Here is a 27,566-nt window from a genome sequence, read left to right on the forward strand (position 1 = left end):
TCTTTTACAATGACCAACTATTTTAATATTAAATGAATATAAATATTGAAAAAATAAGAAAAAAAAAGAAAACTAGAAAAAGTGAAACTAGCACTACTAAATATAACTGCCATTAAAGCTAATTAAGCTGAAATATTTATATTTTATTTTTGCAATAAATGAGCATTAAGCCTAAACCTTCCTCTCTAATAATATAGATATATTTTTTCTTTCTATTTTCCATTTTTTCCAGAATTTATCTTAAGGCTTATAAAGATATATTCATAGACATTTAATCCACTGTGCAAGTAATAGAATATCAGTACTAAAACTAAAACTGAAAGTGAAATATACATAAATGAATCTCAAAGTGAAAAAAATCCCCAAATAACATCTAACTAGAACTAAACTGAAAGGGAAAATGACAAAGAAAAAAAAACATATTAAAAGGTCAAAACTGTTATAACCTTTATGTGAACTCTTGACTGTGAACGATTTGTCAGTGGGATTCAGTGTAAAACTAAAGCATTAACCAAAGAAGGACACCAAAGCATGTGTTGAATGAACAAATTGTGTAGATTTTATTTAAATGAGCAAACAGACAAATTTGATTGATCTGAGTAGTGAGGTATTTGGCACACTACTGCAAGTTAGTCATCTGAGTTTGAAAGTTGTATCATTAATAGTTTGTGTGTGTAACACTCCTGTGTATTATCACTTACTCCAGGCCTACTGTTTAGTCACATATCACTGTCTGTGTCTCTGTGTGAATATGAGGGTGTGTCTAATACTAACTTCTGGTTAGCTAGTGAAAACTTCATTTTACAGCAATTTCATATAGTATAACATTTTGTAGTCATGTCCAAAATCACAGTGGATATTATCCAGTATGTGACTTACTTTCTGCTGGTATGGATGGTCCCACATGGATGTCATAAAACAGTTTATGCCTATGTCTCCCCCTTGCTTCAGTGTATAATCTCACCTCAATACTGTAGACTTGTACATAAGAACTGCTCTTATAATCATAAAGACTTCCCTGTGCTCATCCCATGACACTTATTCACAAGATGCTCATACTGATCATCCTCTCAGCACACTTAGTATTGTTTGACATTATAGTATACAGCTGCAGAGTATCGCTACCCTGTGTCACCCAGAAGAGGATGGGTTCCCTTTTGACTTTGGTTCCTGTCATAGTTTCTACCTCAAGACATCTGAGGGAGATTTTCCTCATCTGGCTATGCCTGGATTTCTGTACAGCTGCTTTGTGACAATATCTATTGCTAAAACCACTGTATAAATAAAATGGAATAGAAATTGAATCCAGTGCACTCAGGAGGTATGTTGCCTCAAAAGGTAGCACTGCCAACTCATAGCCTCGGAGGTCAATGTTGAGCATGCGTTTCTGCCTGTGTGAGGTTTCACATGTTTCTCCCCTTGTGTGTGTGGGTTTCCATCCTCCCAAAAACAAATGCTAAATTTCCCCTAGGTGTATATATTGTATGTGTGTGTTAGTGAGTGTGTGAGTGAATGAGTGAGAGAGAAAAAGAGAGAGAGAGAGAGAGATGCCTTATCTCCAGTGTTCCAGGGAAAGCCTTAGTACCCACCCTGACTAGATAAACCAGTTACTGAAGATGAATGAATGACGCAATCCTGAAATCACATAATTTACCACATTCTACACTGTAAAAACAGTGACACATTGGTACACCCATAACACATTGTGTTCTCTATAGCTGATGTGATGGAGTGGTAATAGTGAAACCTTTGTAATGTGTTTCTATTATCCATCCATCCATCCATCTTCTACCGCTTACTCCTTCTTCAGGGTCACGGGAACCTGGAGCCTATCCCAGGAAGCATCAGGCACAAGGCGGGGTACACTCTGGACAGGGTGCCAGTCCATCGCAGGGCACAATAACATCCGCACACACATGGCCCCAGCGGGAATCAAGCCCCGGATCCAGGAGGTGTGAGGCGAACGTGCTAACCACTATTATTATTATTATTATTATTATTATTATTATTATTATTATTATTATTATTTTGCCTATAGTGTGTGTAATTTGAGACATGCCTGTAATGATGCTTGTGACCTGTTTGTCTCCGGGTTCAACTGGCCTGTTCAGTTGATTGGGTGTGTGAATGGAGACACGTCCACGATGAGTTGAGGTGATAGTGATGGTCATTATGTAGTCTTTATAGTGAATAGCATGTGTAGTTTGGGTGACCAATAATATCATGATGTTTGTGATGGTGTTTATGTAACCTATTTTGCAAATAGAATGTGGTTTGGGACATGTCCACACTGTTGATGTTTTGGTAGTTCACAGGAGACTGAAGATGATGAAGTTTATATGACCTATACAGTGTATAGAGTGTTTGGCTTGTTCACAGTGGGCTGATGATCATGAGACATTTTTGATGGTATTAAGGAAGCCTATACAGGTGCATCTCAAAAAATTTGAATATCATGGAAAAGTTCGTTTTTTTCTGTAATTTAATTCAAAAAGTGGAACTTTCATATATTCTATATTCATTACACATAAAAAGTGAAATATTTCAAGCATTTTTTGTTTTAATCTTGATGATTACGGCTTACAGCTCATGGAAATCAAAAATCCAGTATCTCAAAATATTAGAATAAAGAATTTATAACACAGAAATGTCAACCTTCTGCAAAGTATGTTAATTTATGCACTCAGTAATTGCTTGGGACTTTGATCCTTTTACATGAGTTATTGCATCAATGCTATGTGGCATGGAGGCAATCAGCCTGTGGCACTGCTGAGGTGTTATGGAAGCCCAGGTTGCTTTGATAGCGGCCATCAGCTCATCTGTATTTTTGGGTCTGGTGTTTCTCATAAATTCTCTATGGGGTTCAGGTCAGGTGAGTCGGCTGGCCAATCAAGCACAGTAATACCATGGTTGGCAAACCAGTTACTAGTAGTTTTGGCACTGTGGGCATGTGACAATTCCTGCTGGAAAAGGAAATCAGCATCTCCATAAAGCTTGTCAGCTGATAGAAGCATGAAGTGCTCTAAAAGCTCCTGGTAGACGCTGCATTGACTCTCGACTTGAGAAAACACAGTGGACCAACACCAGAAGATGACATGGCAGCTCAAATCATCACTAACTGTGGAAACTTCACACTGGACTTCAAGCAACTGGGATTCTGTGCCTCTCCACTCTTCTTCCAGACTCTGGGACCTTGATTTCCAACTGAAATGCAAAATATACTTTCATCTTCCCCATGATTGTGGTTGTGTGTACTGAACCAAACTGAGAGATTAAAGGGTCAGGAAACCTTTGCAGGTGTTTTGAGTTAATTACTTCATTAGAGCTCTTCTCATTGTAAACATTTCTGTATTATAAATTATTTATTCTAATATTTTGAAAAACTGGATTTTTATTTCCGTGAGCTGTAAGCCATAATCATGAAGATTTAAAAAAAAAAAAAAAAAAAAGGCATGAAATATTTCACTTAATGAGTAATGAATCTAGAATATATGAAAGTTCCACTTTTTGAATTAAATTACAGGAAAAATGAACTTTTCCATGATAATCAAATTTTTTGAGACGCACTTACATAGTGAATATGTAGTATGTTTTGGGACGCATCCACAGTGAAGTGATGATGGTGAGACACCTGATGGTCTTTAGCATATATAGGCAATAGGAAATGTGTTTTTGGAAAAGTTCATAGTGGATGAAGAGAAGACAAGACAAGAGACAGTGAGATATACAGAAAGAGGCAAGGAAAAAAAGACGGAGATGGCAAGAGATACCAATAGAGACAGACATAGAGAGAGAGATGTACAGAAAAAAGAGACACAGTGAGAAATACAAAAAGAGAAACCGGGAGAGATCCATACTGTATAATAAAATTGAACTTTTTCTAGAATTTCCCCTTTTCTATCTCTTATATATCTTTAACATTCATTTCCTCTGTAAGCTGAGCTTGGTCAGGACAAATATACTGCAGTTTTCATGCAAATAAAGCCCAAAGAATTGAACTGAAAAAGATTCTGAGAGGTCCAGAAAGAGAAGAACAGCCAGGGTTGAGTGCTCCGGCCAAGAGGAAGAACCTGCACTCTGGCTGGCCTGCATAAGAAACACCATGCAGCATTTTAAAGTAAAGCATGCACACACACACTCATACACAGCTCCTGCATGGCTGCCAAACCTCGGCATGAGGCTGTCTGTGCTCGCTTTTGTCAGAATATACACACATTGTTTTCCTTCACTGTCCTCAGCATGCTGTCTAGTGAAAACCAGCATTCGTCAACACTGAAGACTCTGGAGAGTTTTATGACACTACAGTCAGCGCCAGACGATTTACACTCCGTTAGACAGCCTCGAACGAGTCTGCGAAATCTCACACTCAACTGTGTGTATGTAAACACAGGCTGTCCAGAAATCCCAGTGTGTGTGTGTGTGTGTGTGTGTGTGTGTGTGTGTGTGTGTGTGTGTGTGTGTGTGTGTGTGTGTGTGCGCGTGTATGTGTGTGTTGTGTGTGAGTGAGTGAGTGCGTGTGTGGGCACTACCTATTCTGGGTTTGCCTTTAGCCACAATACTACAATCCCATGCAATGAGCATGCTAACCCAAACAACTCTTGGTTCTCCAGAGTCTTGGTTCCACAATACGTTCATAAATAACTAATTTGTGCATGATTATTTCTGTTTTTTTTAGGCTAACACTGGGGGACTGATGACATCATCCAGAAGGAATGTTCCCATAGGACAGCCTTTCTGCTGGTTCTCATTAGTGAACCAGTGGATGGCGAGGAAGGAAGTGAACACTGATGTGGCCTGTGATATAACACCTCGAATCCTGGATGTTGGTTGTTGTTTTTTTGTTTTTAGTTTACTGTACATATGGGACAATGCCATAGTATAAATATTACATGGTCCATTTTAGTGACCAAATACTGTTTATTTTCACAAATTGTATTAAAGTTGTTGTTTGTAATGTTCAAAATAGTTTCCAGGCCTGTAATAATAACAGTGGTGGAAAGAGTACAAAACATACTGACTTAAAAGTACAAACAGAAAATTATACTGACATAAAAAAAACTGACAGTAAATTATATTGACACAAAATACTGACAGCAAATTATACCGACTTAAAAGCTCTGACAGTAAATTATCCCAACTTAAAAGCATTGACAGTAAATTATACTGATTTAAAAATACTGTCAGTAAATTATACTGACTTAAAAATACTGACAGCAAATTATACTGCTTCTGTAGTAATAATTCACTTGAATAAAAGTAAAAGTAGTCCTCAAGAAAATAAGTCATCTGGTGATAAACTACTGTGCTAGTGTCTAAACATATATCTGACCAGATCAGGACCTTGCTTAAGGGCCAATCAGTGGCTCTCTGGGGGTTTGACCTCTCAAACATATGTTACATTGTAACCTATAAACATGAAATGAGCTAAAATCAGCTCTTATTGCCCTCTTTTAATGTTGTTCCACCCAATTGTAGCACTAAGTAGTCTCACATTTCCTTGAACTCTTGGTCATTAACAAGCAAAGCTGCTGCCTAACCCTGGTCCGGAAGGACTTATACTCTCAGATACAATTGCAGACACAGGACCCTGCTTACATGACGCTGGTGCTCAGATCATGTTTCCTTCTGTCGGCTCAGCTTGAGCACAAAAAAATGCCCTTGTAATGAGTGCGCATTTGGCAGCCGACCACCTGCTTGGGCTCTTCATGGGAAAAACTCCTATTGTTCCCAAGCTTGATTAGGATCAGCAGTCTTCCGGCTCTGTCAGCTCCACAGGTGGAATGTTTTTCTTATTAAGTTAATGGTCCAACACTAAGGTCCTATGTGTCATTTGACCTCTGGTACTCTCTGGAGGTTGAGCAGACAATAGAAAGCCCAGGAAGACCTCCACCCAGCATAGAGATGGGTTTGTGCAGCTGGAGCCAGACACCAGAAGGAGGGGTGAGAAAAGAGTTGGCTGTGCTATTCCACTGAGTACTCAGTCCAAACATGAGGCCACGTGGCCCATTTTGAAGCTCACAGCCTTTGGGCGTGAGCCACACAAAGACGCTACTGTACAACATGTGCCAGAGAAGAGCTGTTGAGAAATAAGAATAGCCCTGTTTGAAGCCAGAAATGTCGGAAGGGATGCAGGAGGTCAAATAAAATGCAGATCAGATCATGATAGGAGTGTCAGCCAGAGGAGAAGGGTGAGGAATTTCAGCTGGGATTGAAATGCTGCCAGCTCCTCTAGGCTGGGAGGAATCATGGATGATTTGAGCTGAATATACTGGAGAGATGTCAAGGACGACAACCGCTACAGGGGTGTGCATCCTAGCAGCTGACCAAAAATGCACTGTTGTTGCAGACACTTCTAGGAATTTGTTAGTTGATATGCATGTGTATTCAAGGTTGGGTGGATGCTAATGACATTTGAACAGATGTTAATGGCATTACTAGGGACTACTTCCTGGTTTAGAGATTGACTGAGGATTGCTAAGTCTTCTAAAATGTTCTACAGGTTACAAATTCTTGGCCCATAGTGTCATGCTACTAGATTTTTGCTGCATCACTTTACCTAATAATAGTGGTTTTTGGCACTACAATACTGCATCTACAGCAATTTCAAAGCAAATTGCAAGTATGAACCAGTCTCTATGAATAGCTGGACAGTGAATTGACATTCTCCAAGAATTTTGTTAGCATGATGACCAGGGTGTGTTTGAAATATGGTACTTGTTTAGACATCTGCCTGGTTTTGGGTGTCAAATTTAATTACATTCATTCATGAATACTGCCAGGGATTGTTATCTGGCTGAGGATGAGGAAATATTGTGCATTCATACACTTAAGGATGCACAATCTGTACTCCAATAAAGGTACAAACAAGTGGAATACACCTTCTAATGTAAGAAAAATTAATTACCAAGAATGCAACTTGTTTTGGATGAAAAGTAAATTTAATCACGTTAGTTATACAAAAAAGTCTGTAGCCAGCAACCAATGTTATAGTATTGCAGAATGAGTGTTATTTGATCAGGTTAGTCCATAAATAATGACTGTTGTGATGCTGTATTCTTCTCTACAGTGTCTTCTTACATCTCAAATGAGTGACAATTGCTGGCAGATGGTAACAATGACAGTGACTGTGGTGTTGAGCGGTGTCGAGTACAGCTAATAAATATAAACCACTTTTGTTCTATAGGAGCCTAGCTATTGGTGCATATATACTGTACATGGTACATTTGGATCTGAATACTTCTGGGGACTACTGGCCAAATTACATATTTTGTTAACCTCTGCAGCAAACTATTAAAATGATTTTTGTTCTGTAAATATTAATGCAGAGTTATTTTATATTTGATGAACTTAAAAAACAGGAAAAAATAAAATCGTAATTGTGGCATATACAAAAGTTTGGACTTTATACTAAGTCAGTATTTAGTAACACCCCCTAGTAACACAGCATATTTAAGATCTACCCACATCTTTTCAATGATCATCAAGTCGGGGGACTGCGAGGGCCATTCCATAAGCTTTGGCTTGCATTTCTTGAAGTAGCTCATGGTGGGTTTGTAGGTATGTTTTTGATGATTGTCCTGTTGTAGAAGCCTTAGTGTAGCTGAAATGATCCACGCTCATGCTTAATAGTTGCCAAAGTGCTGTTTTCATCAAATGCTGCTCCTTTTTTCTCCTTTCTACTTCATCAGTCTACAGTACTTGTTACCAGAATGCCTCTGGCTTAACTAGGTATTGTTTTGCATACATCAGACATTAACTTTTGTGATGAGATTGCAGGTAAGGTTTCCTTCTGATGACTCCCATGCAGATCATATTTGTGCAAGCAACACTGCACAGTAGAATGTCATAAGGGGCACTAGTTTTCTTGGTCTTCCAGATCTTGCCTTCACTTCCATAGTTCCCATTAGCTGCCAACGCCGTTTCTTAACGACATTTCAGACAGTGGAATTTGTGAAACAAATGCACTATGTGTGAAAAATTAACATATGAAAATAAATTTGTGAGAAATTGTGTGAAAAAATAACATGCACTACATGTAAAAGGTTCATTACATGTGAAACATGTGTGAAACATAACACGTATAAAAACATGTGAATCGTGTGATTAGTCACATGTGACTTTACTGTAAGGGACTCCAACCCATGTCATGTGTAGTGGCTGTGCATCGAAAGGTCAGTGGCAAAGAGTACATCCAAACATTACACAATTTAACCCCTACCCCCAAAGAAATCAACTCATCATACACATTAACTAATTAACAGAGTAAAGTAGCCAAAATATCAATATGTGCACACATTTTCATTGGCTATACCATATAAGCAAACATAGTGCTAGTCTCTTAACAGACACCCCCTTTTCACCAATTTTACCATTAAAACAAATTGCACATTCTGATCAGTAATGAACAGGCAATTTTTAAAGCCCCGCTTTACATAATATGCACAAGACTACAGGCCATAGAGCGTCCTAACATCCCTCCTTTGAGCAGGAAATGGGCGAAACCTTGGTCGAAATTATTACACCGACGGTTTGTGCTGTGAAGGAAGCCGCTCCTGATAGCAGAGGCCGTTCAGTTTCCTGTTGTGCATAACAGTTTTGGTTTTTACCCTGAGGGGATGAAGAGGACAAAGGGATACAGGTCACTGACTACTGAAAAGCAGGGGCAGTGCGAAAGCATGAATTGCATGTGTGATTATGTTCATATAGAAAATCCTTTACTAGAACAAAGATGTTACTTAAGTAAGGCTTATTATTATAATAATAAGCCATTGATATTCCTAAGAGAGCTAAAACAATCAAGTGTGCAGTATGGTTATTTATAGTCATGTCTGTTGGATGCTTGTTCCATGTGTGGTGGTGGCATAAATATTTAGACATGATGGACTTCCACATGCTAGAGCTTATCAAGACTCCAGATATCAAACAGAACAAATCAGGACTATGTTTAGGTAGGATATCTGTTTAAGAACTCTTTAAAGTCTAGTGAGTCATTAGGTCTAACCCTCCTGTCCCTTATCAAATGGAAACAGATACAGTCAGGACCATAAGTATTTAAACAGTGACACAATCTCTGTACAACACCACAATGGATTTGAAATGAAGCAATCAATACATGATTAAAGTGTAGACTTTCAGCTTTAATTCAGGGGGTTTTGGAGTCCCTCCAAAAGTAATTGGACAACTGACAGATAAGCAGTTTCATGGCCAGGTGTGGCCTGGTTCCTCATTACTTCATAACATATTAAAGAGATAAAAGGTCCAGTGTTGATTCCATGCATTGAATTTGCATTTAGTAGCTGTTCGTGGGAACTCTCAATATGTGGTCCAGAGAGGTGTCCAGGCAAGTGAAGAAGGCCATCATTAGACTGAAAAAACAATAATAACAAACATTTTTGTTAAACCTCTTGAATTAAAGCTGAAAGTTTACACTTCAATCACATCTAATTGTTTCATTTCAAATCCACTGTGGTGGTGTACAGAGGCAAAATTATGGAAATGTTGTCACTGTCCAAATATTATGGACCTGACTGTATTCTCCAACACAAACTAACAAAATGCACCCTCGTGATTTTTTTTAATAAGACAACTTGGATTCATGAAACAAGTCTAGAAAATCTGCCTTAACTTTGATCAATTCAAATTCAAAGAAAATGAAATAAATTCGAGAGGCATACTCTAAGTGAGGAATAAAACATAACAGGGCATGCTGTTATAGGAAAATAATCAATAATGAGGAGAGATGGGTGATATGATGATATGATGCGCCCCAACAATTAAGAGGAGTTACTGGTACCACCCTGAAATTGGTTATTTTTCAATAACAGCATGTCCTGAAGTGTTATATTCCTCTTACACCACAGCAATTTCCCAAAACTACCAATTTTTCATTTAATAATGAATAATGGAATGTTAATAAATAATGTTGTGGAATGTCTTTGAGTCAAGTTAGTTCCTGTTATCATTTATATTAAAGCAGTTATACACAGTCAGTCGTTCCCTCACCAGCTGTCCAGGAGTTAATAACGTAAAAAAGAGGAAGAAGAATAAGTCAAAAGAAAGCATAAAGCCTTCTGTCCCTGAAGGAAGAATTACAGAGAGTTACAAAGCACTGACACTGGAGACTCCTTTTATAAATGTTAAATAAATCTCCTTACAGAAATATTCCTCATATAACAATTCTTTTTTTTTTTCTTTGTTAAATAACAAAACATTTTTATTTGTTAATAATTGGCCATAGATTATGCGGAGCTTCTGTCATACAAGTCCCTGATGAGCTGTTACTATAGAAACAATAATATATTAGAACAAGCACAATAATATAAACTTGTTATTTGAACTATAGGTACCATTGCAAGAGCTGCTCTTATAGAAAATTATATGATATATAAAATGCCGAAAAAGGTGATACAAGAGGCTTCAACCTTCTTAAAGGATTTTTTTTTTTCACCTTGAATCTTGTAATCTTGCAGGTTGCTGGATACGTTAAATATTTCACACAATTTCCATAAAGATTTTATTGAAGTCAGATAAAAGTAAAAAACCAAGGGTTTAATGAATATACAATATATTGATCCTGCTGCTGAAAATCTATCGACCCAATGACAAAGAAGGGCAGCTGGAATTGAGAGAGTAGAGGATGTCGTTTCATTGGTACCTAGTTTGTATCCATGTAATCACAATTTTGAATCTGAAATCAGATTTTATTTCCAACTAATTCTCCAGATTCCTCAACTGTAGCTTACAGTGGGAGAATGGTGGCTAGCTATAGTGTATAGGCTTTGTACTATAGGGATGTTGTTTCAAATACTTGCTTCAGGTACAAATAGAAATTGAGTTTAAAAATACTGTACTAGATAATGAGAAGAGTCAGTTCTATCCCTTTCATTTATTTTTACTTTAAAGGTGCATTTACTTTTTTACTTTTTCTTTTCAGCTACGTAATTTTTTTTTCATCAATTCTACATACATGCATGTTGTTCCTTCAAGTTTTTTTCAGTCCCTCTGGGATTTTGCGATCGCAGACAGTAATGCAAAATCAAGGAAACATTACAATATTTGGAGGAGCTTGCAATTTTTCTAAATTACCAGATTTTCAGCAGATTTGGGCCAATACACATCATGTGACATCATCACAACATGCGTTCAATTGTTCGATTCACGTGCGTCGAACGTGAGTAGAGATAAAAGGTCTCATTTACCAACAAACATCATTCGAAAGGCCATACAGAACAATTTGGTGCAATTGCAATTTTGCCAATTCAAGTAGTTTTCCACAAAAAAAGCACAAAAAACTCTGCAAATGGTATCACAAATTTTGGAGAGAAAAAAAAAAGGCTTTTTTTTCAGGTTGTTTTTCAACATCCTTGAAATTCTGTACGGACTGTTTTGTTTGTTTGTTTGTTTGTTTCTGTAGTAGCAACAAATTTAGAGGGATTTGTTTGGCAGCTGTCCACATAATGTAATATAATAATCTAATCTAACAATGAAAGAATTAAAAATGTACTGTTATTTAACAAAGAAAAATGTATGATCATTATGTATGATCATTGATATGGTAAAGCTTTCTGCAAGGACGTTTATTTATCATATATATGTAAGGAGTCTCCAGCGTCAACACTTTGTAACAGTCCGGAAGGCTTCCTGGTTTCACTGTAACATGACAAACAAATATTTTTTTGCCATGTTAACTCCAAGAGAGAGATGAAAAAGAGAAGTTGGTGAGTGGGCACTGCTATAACTTATGTGATACCAGAATCTAACTTGTCTCACAGATGTTCTATGAGGGCAAGTCAAAGGAAAACCTTAAGTGCAATGTATTAGAATATAATAAAACAACATTTCTAGCGGAACCCGGACACTTGTTAAGTGCTGGAACATGTAAAATTAGATTATGTAGCACAATGACACTTTTGTGACACCCATTTGGAATAAACAGTGCAAAATTAAATAAATATAGAAAATAAATAAATAACACCGAGACGAGTTAGCTTCTGTTATCGCATAACTTGTAATGGCTATAGACAGTAATTCCTTCACCAGCCTCTTTTTTTTCTATCCCCTGAAGTACAAAAACATGGTCTTCTACAACATTACTCATAACTATAAACAGATCAAATGTATGACATGTCATTCTTTAATAAATAAAAATTGTTTGTATGGGCAAATCACTGTGGTGTGATTATTTTCTTATAACAGCACATCCCAAAGTGTTTTATTCCTTACTTAATTCAAACTTCTCGCATTTAGTGTTTCCAAACCACCATGCAAGCCTACATTGCATATTTCCTAATGGAAAAAGAGATGATGTACTTCACACACACACGTATGTTCACACAAAAACGCACCCTTTTCAATTCAGCTGCAAAAGTATTTGTTTCCTCACTGATTCCACATAATAAAATGTCACTGGGTATGAGCCTCCCTGAGGGTTAAACTCTAGAATCACTATCACTTTTAACACTGACGCTGACATCCTGAAGATCAATCAGTTTCATTTCTCCAATCATATAATTGCGAATCATTAATATTCCCTCCCTACAGAGTGCATATCTAATGAGAGAGACATCTAACAACCTTCGTATGAGAACCAACTTTTTAATAAGTCGAAATAAATACTCCAGTACATGCATGATCCAGAAAAAAAAGCTATTGTAATTCTGGTAAATAGTGTAAAACCTATGGCACACACTCACAGCAGCTTTAATCCAAAAGATTCACACATTGGAATACAAAGCATGAACAAACACCCCACTCTCACTGCATTTCTTAATAACATCCACCACACATCAGACTACAACCATTACTCTGTCTGCTGCTCTCAGACACTAAAACTGAGGTAAACTTTCCACTAGTTTTCCTTTTAAGTTGAGAATTTCAGTCCAACATACAGAATCACCACAGAATCTGTGGCTACCAGTGAGTGAAAACAAGTTAGATATATGTTGTGATGTCAGTTTTGGCTAGGTTTTTTATTACATCCAGTGCAAAAAAAACTGCCACCATGGTTGCCCAGGAATAGTTGAACAGACATATTTTTACAAATTCACTACATTCACTCAATAGGATCACACAACATGGGCTTAAAGCATATTAGTCTCTTTGGTACATTGAGAAAAATATCTGTAATGGGCTTTTAATTGTTTAATTCACAGAATGCGAGTTGACCGGTGGTAGAGTCCTGGGCGAGGATCGTTCCCTGAGCGCCTGCGAGAGCAATGTGCATCCATCAGAGACAGCGCAAGCTGACTGGCGCAGCCTTTCTCGGTACGTAGGCATCTGGGTGCTGTTCTCTGCATGCTGGGATACGTCCCGGAGACCCTGTGTGAGGAGAACGCAAGCCGAAACTACACTCATGGCGCCTCCCAATACAGCCGTCTGCACCGCTTTACCATCGGTGCTAACGTTAGCTGGTTTGCCCAGGAAGTGGGGCTCAGTGGCAAATCCCACCAGTGCGTTGACAGCCTGAACCAGCGGCCCACTGAAAAGCACGCAGCGATTACGTGTCAGCTCGCTTGGGCTCGTCTTCACCTCTTTGACACAGGCGAGAAGTGCGGTGGCGCTCGTGCTCATGCACTTTACACTGGCTTTGAACTGCTCTTTGGCAAACCGGTCCTTGGATTTCTCACTTGCCAGAGACGAGGCCTCTGTGAGAGTGGTCAGGTTCCTCCGGATGTTTTGGGAAATTTCCAGGAGGAGTTGGGGAGTTAAATCAGATAGTGGAGTCACGCGCAAGACTGCACAAGTTTGATCCACCTCGTGACGGCATCGCGTCACTTTGTAGCGATCCACCAATCCAGGAATGGCAGCATGCGAACCCGGTGTCTCCACTGCCGCCAGGTATGCAGCATGAGCTGAAAACTCCGTTAGAGACACCACCAGATTGCCCATTTCCACTAACCGCTCCCCGGCCTCCGTGAATTTCCCCATGTTAAGCTGGCTTTGAATGTCATGAGTGATGATGGACAGCTCCTTTGTCCTAGCAATCACTGTATCTCGACACTTCTCAAAAGTCTCTGCCACTGGCACACCATCCGCCGTCATCACCGGCCTCGTCTCACTGGACAGCAGAAGCAAATCCGCCACCAGCTGCATCTTGCTTTTGCACGTGTCACAAACAGATGAGAGTCTTTTCCGCTGCTGCAAGCTGCCACTCGGGATGTTGGACGTTGGAACCTCGCTGTCTGACTTTCCCGAGCCACTACTAGCCATAGTACGGTGGTCAAGCTAATATTCTGGATTTTCTTTTTTGTACAAAATATAGATTACACCACACATTCCACAGTACAAATTCATAACTTATATGACAATGTCTTCAGAAATAATACCACACCTTCTCTGAGAAACTGGCCAAAAAGTGTTGTCCTTCAGAAAATATACTAATATCTATCCACTGTTTACGATCTCAAAATCAAATTTTTTAGTAAACATTTGCAAAATCAGAAAAATAGAGGATAATGCAACTTCACTCAGGGAAATCTTGTTCTGTGCGATATATATATATTTTTTTTTAAATGAGTGAATGAGGTCAAAAATCAAGGCTACATTTAAAATCCCTTCAATATATTGATGCGGAACTCCTTAATGTTTATGCAATTTGACAAAATCACATCATGGGTACATCTGAACAGTTTCACAGGTTGTTTTTCATCTATCTAGGTCCAACAACAAACACACACATATATATAAATATATATAAATATATATATATATATATATATATATATACACACACATATATACATATATATATGTATATATATAGACACACATACAGACAAAAAAAAACAAAAAACAAAAACTAAACCATACACTTGCTGCAGTGCCATACAAGAGATCAAATCAAGGCAAAGTGCCAGCTGATTGCAGACATCCAGAAATCAACTTATGCCTCATCAAAAACACTTTCTCTACTGAATCTGAGGGTGTGAAAAATCTATTGCCACAGTTGTGTCAGGTTTTTTGTTGTTGTTGTTAATTCATGTCAAGCAGACGGGCGTTTAAAGGTCCTTTCCCTTCTCGTGGTTGCAGGAGGCCAAATGAAATCCACCAAATGACTAAAACCAGATGAGCCATTGTTAATTTTGATCCTCCAGTGGAAAGTGCCTCTGAGGGTCATGGCTGTAACACAGCGGCAGTTTGAATGAAGTTCTCTCTGATGGTCCTTCACTTTCAGCACCATCATCCCACAACGCCTACTGTATAAAGACTCCAAAAAAGCACCAGGCTGGACTTTCAACCTCCAAAAGACCAGGCTTTGACTTCCCTTGGCTTATACCTCTTCCTTTTTACTCGTAACCCAGTGATGTTGGCCAGTTCTTTCTGATGCACGGGTCCGTTATGCATTACTGTCTATTTCTCATGCACCTTCCTCAGCAAAAAGCATGGGAACCACGATACCATCCGGCACACACGCTGCTTGGTTTTCCTCTTGGTACACATCTCATTTAAATCTGTTTTAAACAAATATCCCGTTTGTTTGTCTTTTATTTAACCCATCACCATCCAGTGGTGTTTCAAGAGACCCAACATGAGGTTTATTCCAGCTTTAAATATGTGTGTGGGGTCTCTTCGTCTGTATGAGGAAGCAAACTAGAGGGTGCGGCTTTACTTCAAATGGGAAACAAGGCGTTGAGAGATAACAGACGGTTTCCTTCGAAATTAATAAGTTTGTTTCTAAAATGAAACTGTATTTCTCCGAGAAATGCGAGTTTTGTGTGAAATTTTGTAGCTAGCTTGTTGGCTAATCCGTCAGAGGGTGCGGCTGCGCTTCAGTTGGGAAACAGAAACACGGCGCGCGAGGGAGAGCTTCTTTCAAAACTGCAACGGTTTTTTCTTCCGAATAAGCGTCCATTATTCCCAGAAAGGAAGTTCCGTGCCGAAAAGAATCCCATATCCACTCAGTTCCCTCTGTCGCTTCCTTCAAATGATAAACTTTTCACTCGCTCGGATGATCATAATTTGTCTTCAGTTGTAAAGTTGGTTCATTTCCACACTAAAGCCATCAATTCCCGAGGCCCCGACTACCGGCGTAAGAGCAAAATTACACCCGATACGTGCTACTAGCTCCTCCAGCTTCTCTCTTCCTTCCTTGTTTTTGCCATTATTCCACTTCTACAGTCTTTAGGGTCATCACAGATTTGCAGTCTAGGCAAGAGCCAGGCCATTCAGACCAACCTTGCCACTATGTTGCGGTTCACACATGACCACTGATAGTTTATCGTTAGTTTTAGCCTAGCGTAGCCTTTAGCTCGATAAAATTGTGTTTCTAGTACGCGAATGTGCTGATATGACTTGACCGATGGCTCAGACGTTTAATTAGAAAAAAGAAAGAAAAATAGCAATAAATTTGAGAAAATTAATCTGTGGTCGCAGACTTCATTATACAAAACTGTAGTTTATCAATATATCAAATCATATTACAATGTGTCAAAGCTTGTTTCATGCTAGTGACAACAGGAAGACTATGTTATGGTTATGTTTAAAATTGTTTTAAGTGTTTTTGTTGTTGTTGTTGTTGTTTTTGGTTAGCATGCGGAATCAATAGGTGTCTGAGAGTATTATCGGTCATCACTCTGAGTTTCTGTTTCAAATGAAAACTCCTACTAATCCTACCTCTCCAAAAGGACCAAAACTATGTTTAAACCACTAGATTTACTCGTGGGAGGTGAAATCGGATTCCGAAAGTGTGTGACGTTTTACTTTTAGACCACTTTTCATTGGACGGAGATGCATTTCCAGGACGCTTGAAGAGCCAATCAAATAAAGGAGGGAGGAGTTAAAAGCTGGGTGGGAGGAATTTTCACTTGTTTCCTCTTGCTGAAAATTCAAACATTGAACAAACCAAACTGAAAAAGAAAGGAACTTCGAGCTCAAATACATAACATGGAACACAACTCTGGCTTAATAAAATCAGATCAGACGATCATTAAAGATGATTTTGCAAAAGTGTATTTCAAGTATGTAATTTGGTTTGCAAATACCAGAAATGTGAGAGATTTGAATCAATTAAGTAAGAAAGAACATGCTATGAGACGTGCAGTTTTAAGGAATGAATCAACAACAGGGTGGTGTGATGTGGCCCAATGAGAAAAACTATTACTGTTACTATTAGCTATGTTTAATATAGTGGAACATCAGTGCAACACCACAAAGTTGATTATTTTCTAATAGCAGCATGTCTGCGCTAACCATTATTATTTATTGAAAAAAAATTTTTTTTATCCATTTATAGCTATGTTTAATATGGAACATTCGTGCAACAAGTTAGTTCCTGTTATCACTTATTTCAGCAGTTATAAATAGTGGATCGCTCAACAATCTATCTTTTTTCACTTTTTTGAAGTTAATAGGACAAAAAATGATGCTTGTTATCGAGAAGCCAGAAAGTCTTCTGTCTTGGCAGAAAGCTTACTGGCCTATACAAGACACTAACACCAGAGACTCCTTCCATTCAGCCTAAATACATGTCTCCTTACAGAAAGCTCCACCATATCAACTATAAGTTTTTCTTTGTTAAATGACATGATTTTAATGCATTTATCATTAGCCTTAGATTATATACAGAATCCACCATCCAAACCCATGTGAATGATCTGTTATTATAGAAACAATCAAGTTTTAGAATGTGCACATTAATGTAAACCTGTTATTTGAATTACAGCTGGTACTACTGTCAGAGCTGCTGTTATAGAAAGTAAGTCAATACATTCTTACCAATAAGATTTGATAATTCAACAGCGCAGTGGTTTATATGAAAAAGTGCTATATTATATTCTATAATATCTCATGCTAAACAAGCTACAGTTTTAAAATATGCAGTTACTTGATTCATTAATTAGTCCAGAAATGTATAGAATGTGGGATAATGGGCACTTAAGTTGTGCAGGGTAAGTTGGAAGCCCACGTTCTGCTTTGGTGGGTTGTACAGCTGCACAGGGCGCAGTGCCATTTGGGTGGAGTGTCCTGAGAGGAAACAGTTCAGATTCTGTTGAACAAGAGTCACACTTCACACGCTTCTCACACAGAGACACACTGAAAGGGACGGGCCAGAGAGCAGCCCAAAATAATTCAGCACACTTAATGTGTAGGCCTATTTATCTAACAGGTTTAATGTTTAAATAGACCAGGTACAGCAGCTTTTTAATGGTGGCTTGAAATTATAACAGAGTTGTTATTTTTCCACTCTTAACTAAAGAGTAATAAGTTATTTTGTAAACAGTTAAAGCAACATTGCCACTAAAAGGAACATGTCACTTTTGACTTAATTAGATTGTACAAATCTTATACACATGTACAGAAGGGGGAAAAACAATAATTATTATCATTTCTAATATGCTCTTACTTTCCTTTCCTATTGATTTGCATTTCTTCTCATTCAAATATTTCTATTTCTTTTTTTACTTGTTCACTGTAATTATCATTTTGTTCAAACGTGTTTTTTTATTTTTATGTATTGAAAACCAATATAATGTCATAAAAGAAGCAATTTTGAATAAACTGTATAATTAGCCATCAGTCGTTAATCACGTGAATTATAGTAGCAATCGGACACGCCCACTTTCGGAATGTGTGACTTTGAACAAACCGGAACCAATCAGCAAACTCCAAGCCGAAAGCTCTCAACCAATCCGCGAACACAAGGTTGGAAAAATGGCGTCTTCCATCAGATGGAGATGTGTATCAGTGTTGCTTTTTGTGGTATTTATCCTGTCGGTTCATTGTTCGAACAGTAATCCTAAAAAGAAGAAGGATATTCGGGATTACAATGACGCGGATATGGCGAAGCTGCTGGAGCAATGGGAGGTAATTCGTATAGAGCGGCGCCGGACATTTCTCCAGCGTTAGCACTTTGCATTAGCACAGTTTGTCGCCGTGTAACTCCTTATGCTAACAAGCTAGCTATGTGCAGCATTATAATAACGTAATATAACCATGTTTTACAAACTGCACCCAATATGAAGGCAAAAAAAAAAACCTTCACAAACTGCGTGCATAAAGAGGAAGCTGATAGTATGCATAACTAGTGCGCAGTTAACTCGAGTCCTAGCAACCAAACCTGGTTTCATATGAGTAGTAGTAGTAGTAGTAGTAGTAGTAGTAGTAGTAGTTCAGTGAAACTAAGCCAGTGATGGTGATAATGTTTTGATTGTAATTGTACCGGAGGCTCTCAAAGAATTGGAACACGCGCTGTCTATCTGTCAGTGGGTCCTATTAATGTGAAAAAAATATGCCTATGCATTCCCTGCCCACTTAAATAGGAACACATGTACACCTCTTCACTCATGCAGTTATCCATTCAGTTGATTATTGATGCTGTAGATTTGACTTAATTTAAAAAATCTTGATGTTTATTATAGAAATGTCCTCGGGTACTGCAATATGATATTTTTGTCATATCGCCCAGCCCTATTGGGTGGAAATGCTTTGTTGATGATAGAAGTCAGAGGAGAATGGCTACAGAGCGGAAGGCTACGGTCACACAAATAACTACTCTTTTCATCTATGGTGAGCAGAAGAGCAGCTCAGAATGCACAACATTAAAGTTCCACGTGGTCAGTTAATATCAGAGTACAAAACACCTGCTCAGATTAATGTGTCAAATGGCTCCTCTGTTTTATTGGCGAGAAGAAGAGTGCCCTTTTGTTATATTTTTGAGTGATAACTCGTACTAGTGTACTTATGTGGTGCTCTTGTGCCAATGGATACAGGGTGGCAGCCATGCCAATATAATCAGAGTAACATCACTGGATTTCATTGGCAGTGTAAAGATGATTAAATTCTTTATATATATATAAATATATATATTTTATATATACTTATATATACTTATATATATATATATATATATATATATATATATATATATATATATATATATATACACACACACACATTTTTTTTATTTACAGTGACTAGCTTGAGAGACAGACCTTGCTTGAAGTAAATTTTACCCTGAGAAAGATAACCACTAACCACATCAGTAATGGATGCTGTATTTCCTGTTTGTTAGATTGTGTTTTTGAATTGCTGATGATGGTTGATTGTCATGCTGTGCAAAAAAGAAAGGTTTATCACTTTATGCACTACTAGTTCAACATACTTTTAGTGTCTGTGGTGCAACCGAAATTATACAACACCATGTTTGTTTTAAACTCGCTCCTCTCAGTGCATGGTTTAGAATTGCCTTTACACCCTGAATTTAAAAAAAAAACTAAATTACAATCAGCTGTGCAACTGGCTGTAGCACCATTTAGTTTTTCCTGCTCTGAAATATCAGATTGAACTAAAAAGTTAACTTTAAGGTTTACTGTGTGTTTTGAGCATGAAAATATCCTAAGTAGGACCAGAGGAAAATAGCCAGTCTCCAAAGTATACTTAAGATAACCCAGGGTTCTGTTTACCCGGGGTTTAGAATGAACCAGGGTTAACTACGTGTGAAAAGCCCTTGTTTCACTTTTCACACTGCTCATACTTTACCTGGGGTTAACAATTAATCCTCTGTATTCATAATCTAACATTAAACATTGTACATACTTAAACCCTGGGTTAACCTTCTTATTTGCATATTAACATAAACATGACCGGTTTAAATAACTGCTTGTCTTGCACATTTGCAGCAGTGAGAAAAAATGTTGCGTAATGATCAGGCGTTTGTTGATATCCAGCTTCCGCCAATTGTTCAGTCAGTTCCTTAAATATTCAGTTATTTCTGACTGTGCCATCCATTTTGTCCTGAAAATACTTTTCTGTCCATAACTCTTCGCTTCAGTTGATGCGTTTTCCATAATTTTCCGTCCATTCAACATTTTTTTATTTTTCCCTCAAACGCTGCAACTACTGTTTACACAACATGCAGGGATTCTGTTACTGTACAAAGCACCTGATATGAGGCACGCACTGTTCAATTTCTGATTGGGTATCCGTTGCTAAGCATCTAGCCATTTGAACAGCGCATTGTTTCATGTCGTACAAGTTTGGCACCGCAATGTGGGAATAACAACAAATGTGGTGCTGCTTTGGAGCAGGGTTTCATAACCCCTGGTAAAAAGCGGCAATAAACCTGCTTCTAAATTACAAGTGTGAAACGTTCCTCTACCCGGAGTTAAAAGCGATGTTTAGAACGACGATAACCTGGGGTTAAGCACAATGTGAAAGGCATTTAGATGTATAGATTATATTTTGTTTGCTGCAGATTTCTTGAATTTATGTTTGGTTGTCCCTCTCCTATCTCTGACTGTTTTTATTTTTTCACAGAAAGATGATGACATTGAAGAGGGGGATTTGCCAGAGCACAGAAGACCCTCCCCGCCCATCGACTTCTCCAAAGTGGACCCTTCCAAACCCCAAGATCTCCTGAAGATGTCTAAGAAGGGAAAGACCGTGATGGTGTTTGCAACGGTGTCCGGAAACCCCACAGAGAAGGAGACCGAGGACGTCACCAGCCTGTGGCAGGGCAGCCTCTTCAACGCCAACTTTGATGTTCAGAGGTATTGTGTTACATACATGCAACAGTTTTAAGACAAATCAGGCTTAAATTTTGCCTGAATATAGTGGCCATGGAGTGTCACTTGCTCTCGGGTTGGGTCTAGATTTGTCAGAAAACTTGTGTACCTACACATGCATAAGAATACCATGGTGTTTGTGTGGCAGGCTGTAAAATTCCTGCTCAAATGTAGACATTTTTTATTGTGTAGTTCTGAAAATTACAGGCTTTCCTGAACTAGTACAGTTGGGGAAATAAGTATTGAATGCGTCAACATTTTTTTCAGTAAATATATTTGCAATGAGGCTGTTCACATGAAATTTTCACCAGACATCGGTATTAACTCAAGAAATCTGCAAATATAAAGAATTCACAACATTAAATAAAGAGCTCTCCCAAGACCTTCGCAACCTTATTGTTGTGAAACACATTGATGGACCCGGATACAGACGTATTTCAAACCTTTTGAATCTTCAAGTGAGCACCATTGGGGCCATTATCCGCAAGTGGAAGCAACATCACTCTGTCATCAGCCGGCCACACACAGGAGCTCCTCGCAAGATTTCTGACCAAGGAGTCAGAAGAATAGTCAGAAGAATAGTAAGAAGAGTAGCCCAAGAGCCAAGGACCACTCGGAAAGGGCTCCAGAAACACTTGGAGGCAGCAGGTACAATCATCACAGAGAAAACAATAGACAATGCACCCCACTGCTCACGCTCACCCCGCAAGACTCCATTACTAAAGAAAAGGCATGTCAAAGCTCGTTTAAAGTTTGTTAAAACTCATTTGGACAAGGCTATGAAATACTGGGAGAGTGTGGTCTGGTCAGATGAGAGCAAAATTGAACTTTTTGACTGTCATACTACACACCATGTTTGGAGAAGAAATGGCACTGCACATCACCCTAAAAACACTATACCAACAGTGAAGTGTGGAGATGGAAGCATCATGGTGTAGGGCTGTTTTTTATCGCATGGTACTGGCAGACTTCATATAATTTAAGGAACGATGAATGGAGCCCTTTACCGGGAGATTCTTGAGAAGAACCTGCTGCCATCAACCAGGATGATGATGAGACGTGAGTGGACCTTCCAGCAGGACAACGAATCAGAGCATACAGCAAAGGAAACTTTCAGTTGGTTTCAGAGGAAAAAAATTAAGGTGTTAGAATGTCCCAGCCAATCACCTGACTTGAATCCAGTTGATCAAGATTTAAAGACAATATGTTTAGAAGAATGGGCCAAAATCACACCTGAATACTGCAGCAGTTTAATTTCTTCACACAGGAAGTGGTCTTGAAGCTGTCATTACAAACAAAGGCTTCTCCACTAAGTATTAAATAAATTTCAGTTAGTGTGTTCAATGCTTTTTTTTTCATGTCATTCCGCTTTATTACGCATAACTTTATTTATGGACTTTAATACTGTGAATTGTTTAGATGTGTGGATTTCTTGAGTTAATACTGATGTCTGGTGAAAATTTCATGTGAATAGCCTCGTTAGAAATATATTTACTGAGGAAAATGTTGACGTGTTCAATACTTATTTCCCCCACTGTATGTATATCTCTTTTCCTTGCATCACAATCTGAAGTAAAGTTTTAATATCTGAAGTAAAAGTTTTAACATTTAATATCTGACTACCTCCAAAAGTGAAAAAGGGGGAGAATTTTGTATTTGTATTTAAAGATTCCATTCTGACCCTACTGATAGACACCCAGTCTACTTCATTAATAACCTTCACTACTGGGAAATTTGAAAGAGTTATGTTTACTTTGATTACAAACATCATCAACATCAATGTCTGTCTGATCATTCGAGGTAAAAGTCACTTACTGCAATTAAGCATGAGCCTTATCGGCATCTCTTCACCCGTCTGATTTCTCATTAACATCTTTGAGGAAATAAAGGCTGATTTATTAATCCAGTTTTATTCTGTTGACTAAATTTGCCTGCCTGCCTTTATATACCTAAGTGTTTTAAAAACTGGCTCCTTACCTGACATGATATTTGCCAAAGTAAAGTTAGAGTGGAACCTAAATAAAACCTTTTTTCTTAAATTAGGGATGTGTATATTGTTGGCAGAAAAACTACATTTTAGTCAAAACTTCACTGTTTCTTAATTTTTTATTTTTTTTTAGCTGTTTTGCAGAATTGCAAAATTGGGTAGTCATTTGATTTAGTTTCCTCCGATTAATCGGTTTGTTTCATAAAACGATTTTTAAAAATATATGAAATACAAAAAACATTTATTTTAAAAATGATTTATTTGCAGCATTGTAATCAGCACTACTACAGATTTGTAAACTTTTTTTATTTATTTTTTAATTAGGCTTAATTAAATAGTTCACTAACTACAACGTTACTGGTATTTATCCAATAATCTGTTACAGCATGAGAATATCATCTGGTACTCATGTCAGCCAAATGAGACACTCAAAGTAACGCAAGGTAATGGTATTTTGTGACACTTTTTTACCAACTATATATCTGCAGTTCAAGCCCTGATCTGTTCAAATTCTGAAGTCAAATTCAAAATAACGGCAAAGCATAAATATATGCTGCCTGTTTCCCTCACTGAAACTCTCTGCTGTTGAATTCATTATGCTTGCTTTGTGTGCGTGTGAGGTGAATCATTTTCAGTGTGTGGAATCAAGTCCAAAGTTTTCGGGTTGATTTTTAGGTCTCGTTGCCTGGAATTAGTGAATCGATTCTTTTTGGGCAACTTTGACGTGAACCGAAAGCAGGATGGACACTTGATAACTTGACACACAAGACATTAAAAATATATATTGAGGCTGCTAAGAATATACAATAGTTTTTCAGCACTACTGAGTTGGAAAAATAGTTTAACTAATAGTTTAAAAATGCACTGCGTTTTGAAGACTAATCGTTCATTTGAGACAATGTTCGTTTTCAAGCCATCGAGTCGTCGTACGAACTACTCACTATTTGACCAAAGTAGCATGAGAATATATTTTCTGATAGACTAGGAAAGTTAGATGTATGACCGTAAATGTATGATCCAACCAGAAGACCGGATAAGATCTGACAATACAAGGTGGTTAGTATGGATGATTTCAAGCGAGGAAATCACACTTCCAGTGTTCCTCACATTCTAACAAACTTATGATATTATTACTCACTTGATAACACTAGTTGTGTCATGAGGCCAGTAGCTTAGTGTAATGTAGAGTTTCCATACTCTAGAGAAGGTTGTACTGTTTTCTCTGTTGCTCAGGCCATTTCAGTCAAATGTGTTTTTATAAAGTGAGGTGTCACAGTGTGCTTCATAACACAGTTCAACTAACAAGTAGTGAAATTCGTTGCCAGCTTATTTTTATTATCGATGTTGATGATTAGTTGTTGCAGTTCTATTTGTGGGCACCTTCACTATCCTTGCATTCTACTCATTTAGAATTTTTACTTTGACCAGATCCAAGTTTATGTAAAAAGCTATTAGAGAAGTTACAAAATAACTGTGAAGGAACAAATGTTACACATAGTGGTGTAGAAGTTGAATCAAAGATGAGTTGCTGCTGCGGGTAAAAAGAGTTCAGCATGGAGTGGGTTTTGTTTATACAGTACCATAAGAAGCTGTGCTATCATCAGGGTTTATCACCAAGATGCTTCATATAAACATCAATTATCTAATATGCAAGTACTGAAAATCACAAAGTCCCCGTACTGAATACACATACGTCTCTGAAAACATTGGAGCTGTGTATTTGTGGTCTTTGAATTCTGTTAGTGTTGATCCTATGTATGAAATACTGTATGAAAAATGGCTTTCCTTCCTGTTTCAACATCCTTTCTTTAGGTTTGTGGTGGGCTCCAACCGTGTCATCTTCATGCTACGTGATGGCAGCTATGCTTGGGAGATTAAAGACTTCCTGACCCTCCAGGAGCGGTGTGAGGATGTGACTGTTGAGGGCCAGGTGTTTCCTGGGAAAGCGGCCAACAAAGCCAACAAGGAGAAAGCGCAAAATGAGACCAAGAAGAAGAAGGACAAGAATGCAGCCAACCGTGTAAATAAAAGCAAACAAGATCTATGACTGCACTGATATTGACGAGGTTTGTGGAGCAGAACAAAGGGGAATTGATGCCTTAAATAGAGACTATACTCTGAGAAGAACTAATGAGCCCAGTTGTCGAGAGTGTTTCAGGCACTATGTTCAGACATGTAGTGCCTCATTACTATACATGGTTAAATCAATGATACCATGCAGCTGGTCCTTGCTTACAGAAGGTACTTGCTTTAACATCTGTCAGAAAGGACTTCATTCAGTATGCTGTTATCTTTTTTGGTCCCTCACTCTTTATTCAAGCATTGTTCCACTAGATTGATCTATTCATTTTAAAAACAATTGAAATGAAAGGATGCATCATTAAAATGATTTGGCCTTATCATATAATCCTACTTGTACTTCACCATTATAAGTAACTTTAGATCAACATATTGCATTTTGAATCAAAATAAAAACAGATTTGTAATACATTACTGCAGCTTTATTGTCTTAAAGCCTTCTTGACTTTATTGGATATTCTTACTTGAAATAATGAGTCTCCCCATGCACCAATTTGGGCATGAACACTACTGGTGTCACTTTTCCACTATGTCCACTTATTATAGGTGCCAATTATACATGGTAGCTAAAATATTTAATTAAACATTTAAAGCATATTTAATATTATCCTATCATATGCTTCTGTACTCTTCTATTTTTCCTATTCTTTTTTTTATTATTATTATTCCTTTAGGGGTCTAGCTCTATATCTGAATTTATCTAAAGCTACTTTGTGTAAAAATGAAAAGCTAATTAAAGGTATAAGAATTGCCTTCAAGTTACAATGATGTACATTGCATCCAGAAAGTATTCACAGCGCTTCACTTTTTCCAAATTTTGTTATGTTACAGCCTTATTCCAAAATGGATTAAATTAATTATTTTCCTCAAAATTCTACAAACAATACCCCATAATGACAACAAGAAATAAGTTTGTTTGAAATCTTTGCAAATTTATTAAAAATAAAAAACAAAAAAAAGCACATGTACATAAGTAAATTGTTTTATTATTTTGTTTTTCCCATTTAGTACTGCCTTTCAGATACTAAATAAGATATTTACATGTCTCCCAGAACACAAAATACTAACAATTTACACCGATCATCCTGTTCAAAAGTTTACATTCCCCTGGCTCTTAATGTTTCGTGTTACCTTCTTGAGCATCAGTGAATGTTTGCACCTTATGTAATAGTTGTGTACGAGTCCCACAGTTGTCCTCAGTGTGAAAAGATGGATTTCAACATCATATAACCAGTGTTGGAAAGCAGTCAAATATGCAGAATATACAAAGCAAAGAATGTGCAGGACCTGGAGGATTTTCCTGAAGAACAGTAGACAGTTTAACTGCTCAGGTCAAACAGGGGATTCATGAACGACTATCACAAAACAAAAAACAGTCATGGATCATCCAGGCAATGACGCACAGTATTAAGATTCAAGGGTATGTAAACTTTTGATTGGGGTAATTTTTATAAATTCAGCTATGATCTTGTCTTGTGGACTATATGTAAACATCTGTTATGTGAAATAGCTTATTCAGGACACAACTAAATAAAAAAACAACATGGGATTTTTATGATCCCTCTTATCTTGTTAACAGTATTAAGAATTAGCAGATTCTGCAAGGGGTATGCAAACTTTTGGGCACAACTGTGTGTGTGTGTGTGTGTGTGTGTGTGTGTGTGTGTGTGTGTGTGTGTGTGTATATATACAAAAAGGTGTCAAAGATGTATCCTTGTGGGGCATTTACCATCCCAGCGCCAAGGTATTGTTTAACTAGCTAGATATATATTTTTATTTTATTGAAATATTAGCTGTTGATGCTTAATTATTGTACTCCAAATTCTTTTGTATATTTAATAACAAGCAACCATGTTAACAGTTAATGCATATAATGCTTTTTGTTTTTGTTTTTTTCTTTTTCTCTGGACACAGTTTTTCAAATTATGGATCTGTGCCACACTCTGCTTCTTAAAGCAAGCTCTGGAACCAAGGGTCTACCTACCATGGAGTGTATATAA

General features: G+C 37.7%; 2 protein-coding genes across 2 annotated transcripts; one reads left to right on the forward strand and one right to left on the reverse strand.

The window, feature by feature from the left end:
• Positions 1 to 12,578: 12,578 nt before the first annotated feature.
• Positions 12,579 to 16,260, reverse strand: tlnrd1 (talin rod domain containing 1). Its single transcript, XM_017478101.3, has one exon. It carries the CDS (start codon positions 14,206 to 14,208, stop codon positions 13,141 to 13,143), a length of 1,068 nt encoding a protein of 355 aa, XP_017333590.1. The 5' UTR covers positions 14,209 to 16,260; the 3' UTR covers positions 12,579 to 13,140.
• Positions 16,261 to 18,608: 2,348 nt separating this feature from the next.
• Positions 18,609 to 25,977, forward strand: mesd (mesoderm development LRP chaperone). The gene is made up of 3 exons (XM_017478102.3): positions 18,609 to 18,801; positions 21,253 to 21,485; positions 25,300 to 25,977. Exons 1-3 carry the CDS (start codon positions 18,649 to 18,651, stop codon positions 25,532 to 25,534), a joined length of 621 nt encoding a protein of 206 aa, XP_017333591.1. The 5' UTR covers positions 18,609 to 18,648; the 3' UTR covers positions 25,535 to 25,977.
• Positions 25,978 to 27,566: the final 1,589 nt, after the last annotated feature.

This window comes from Ictalurus punctatus, chromosome 10, assembly GCF_001660625.3.
Source record: "Ictalurus punctatus breed USDA103 chromosome 10, Coco_2.0, whole genome shotgun sequence".
Taxonomy (NCBI): domain Eukaryota; kingdom Metazoa; phylum Chordata; class Actinopteri; order Siluriformes; family Ictaluridae; genus Ictalurus; species Ictalurus punctatus.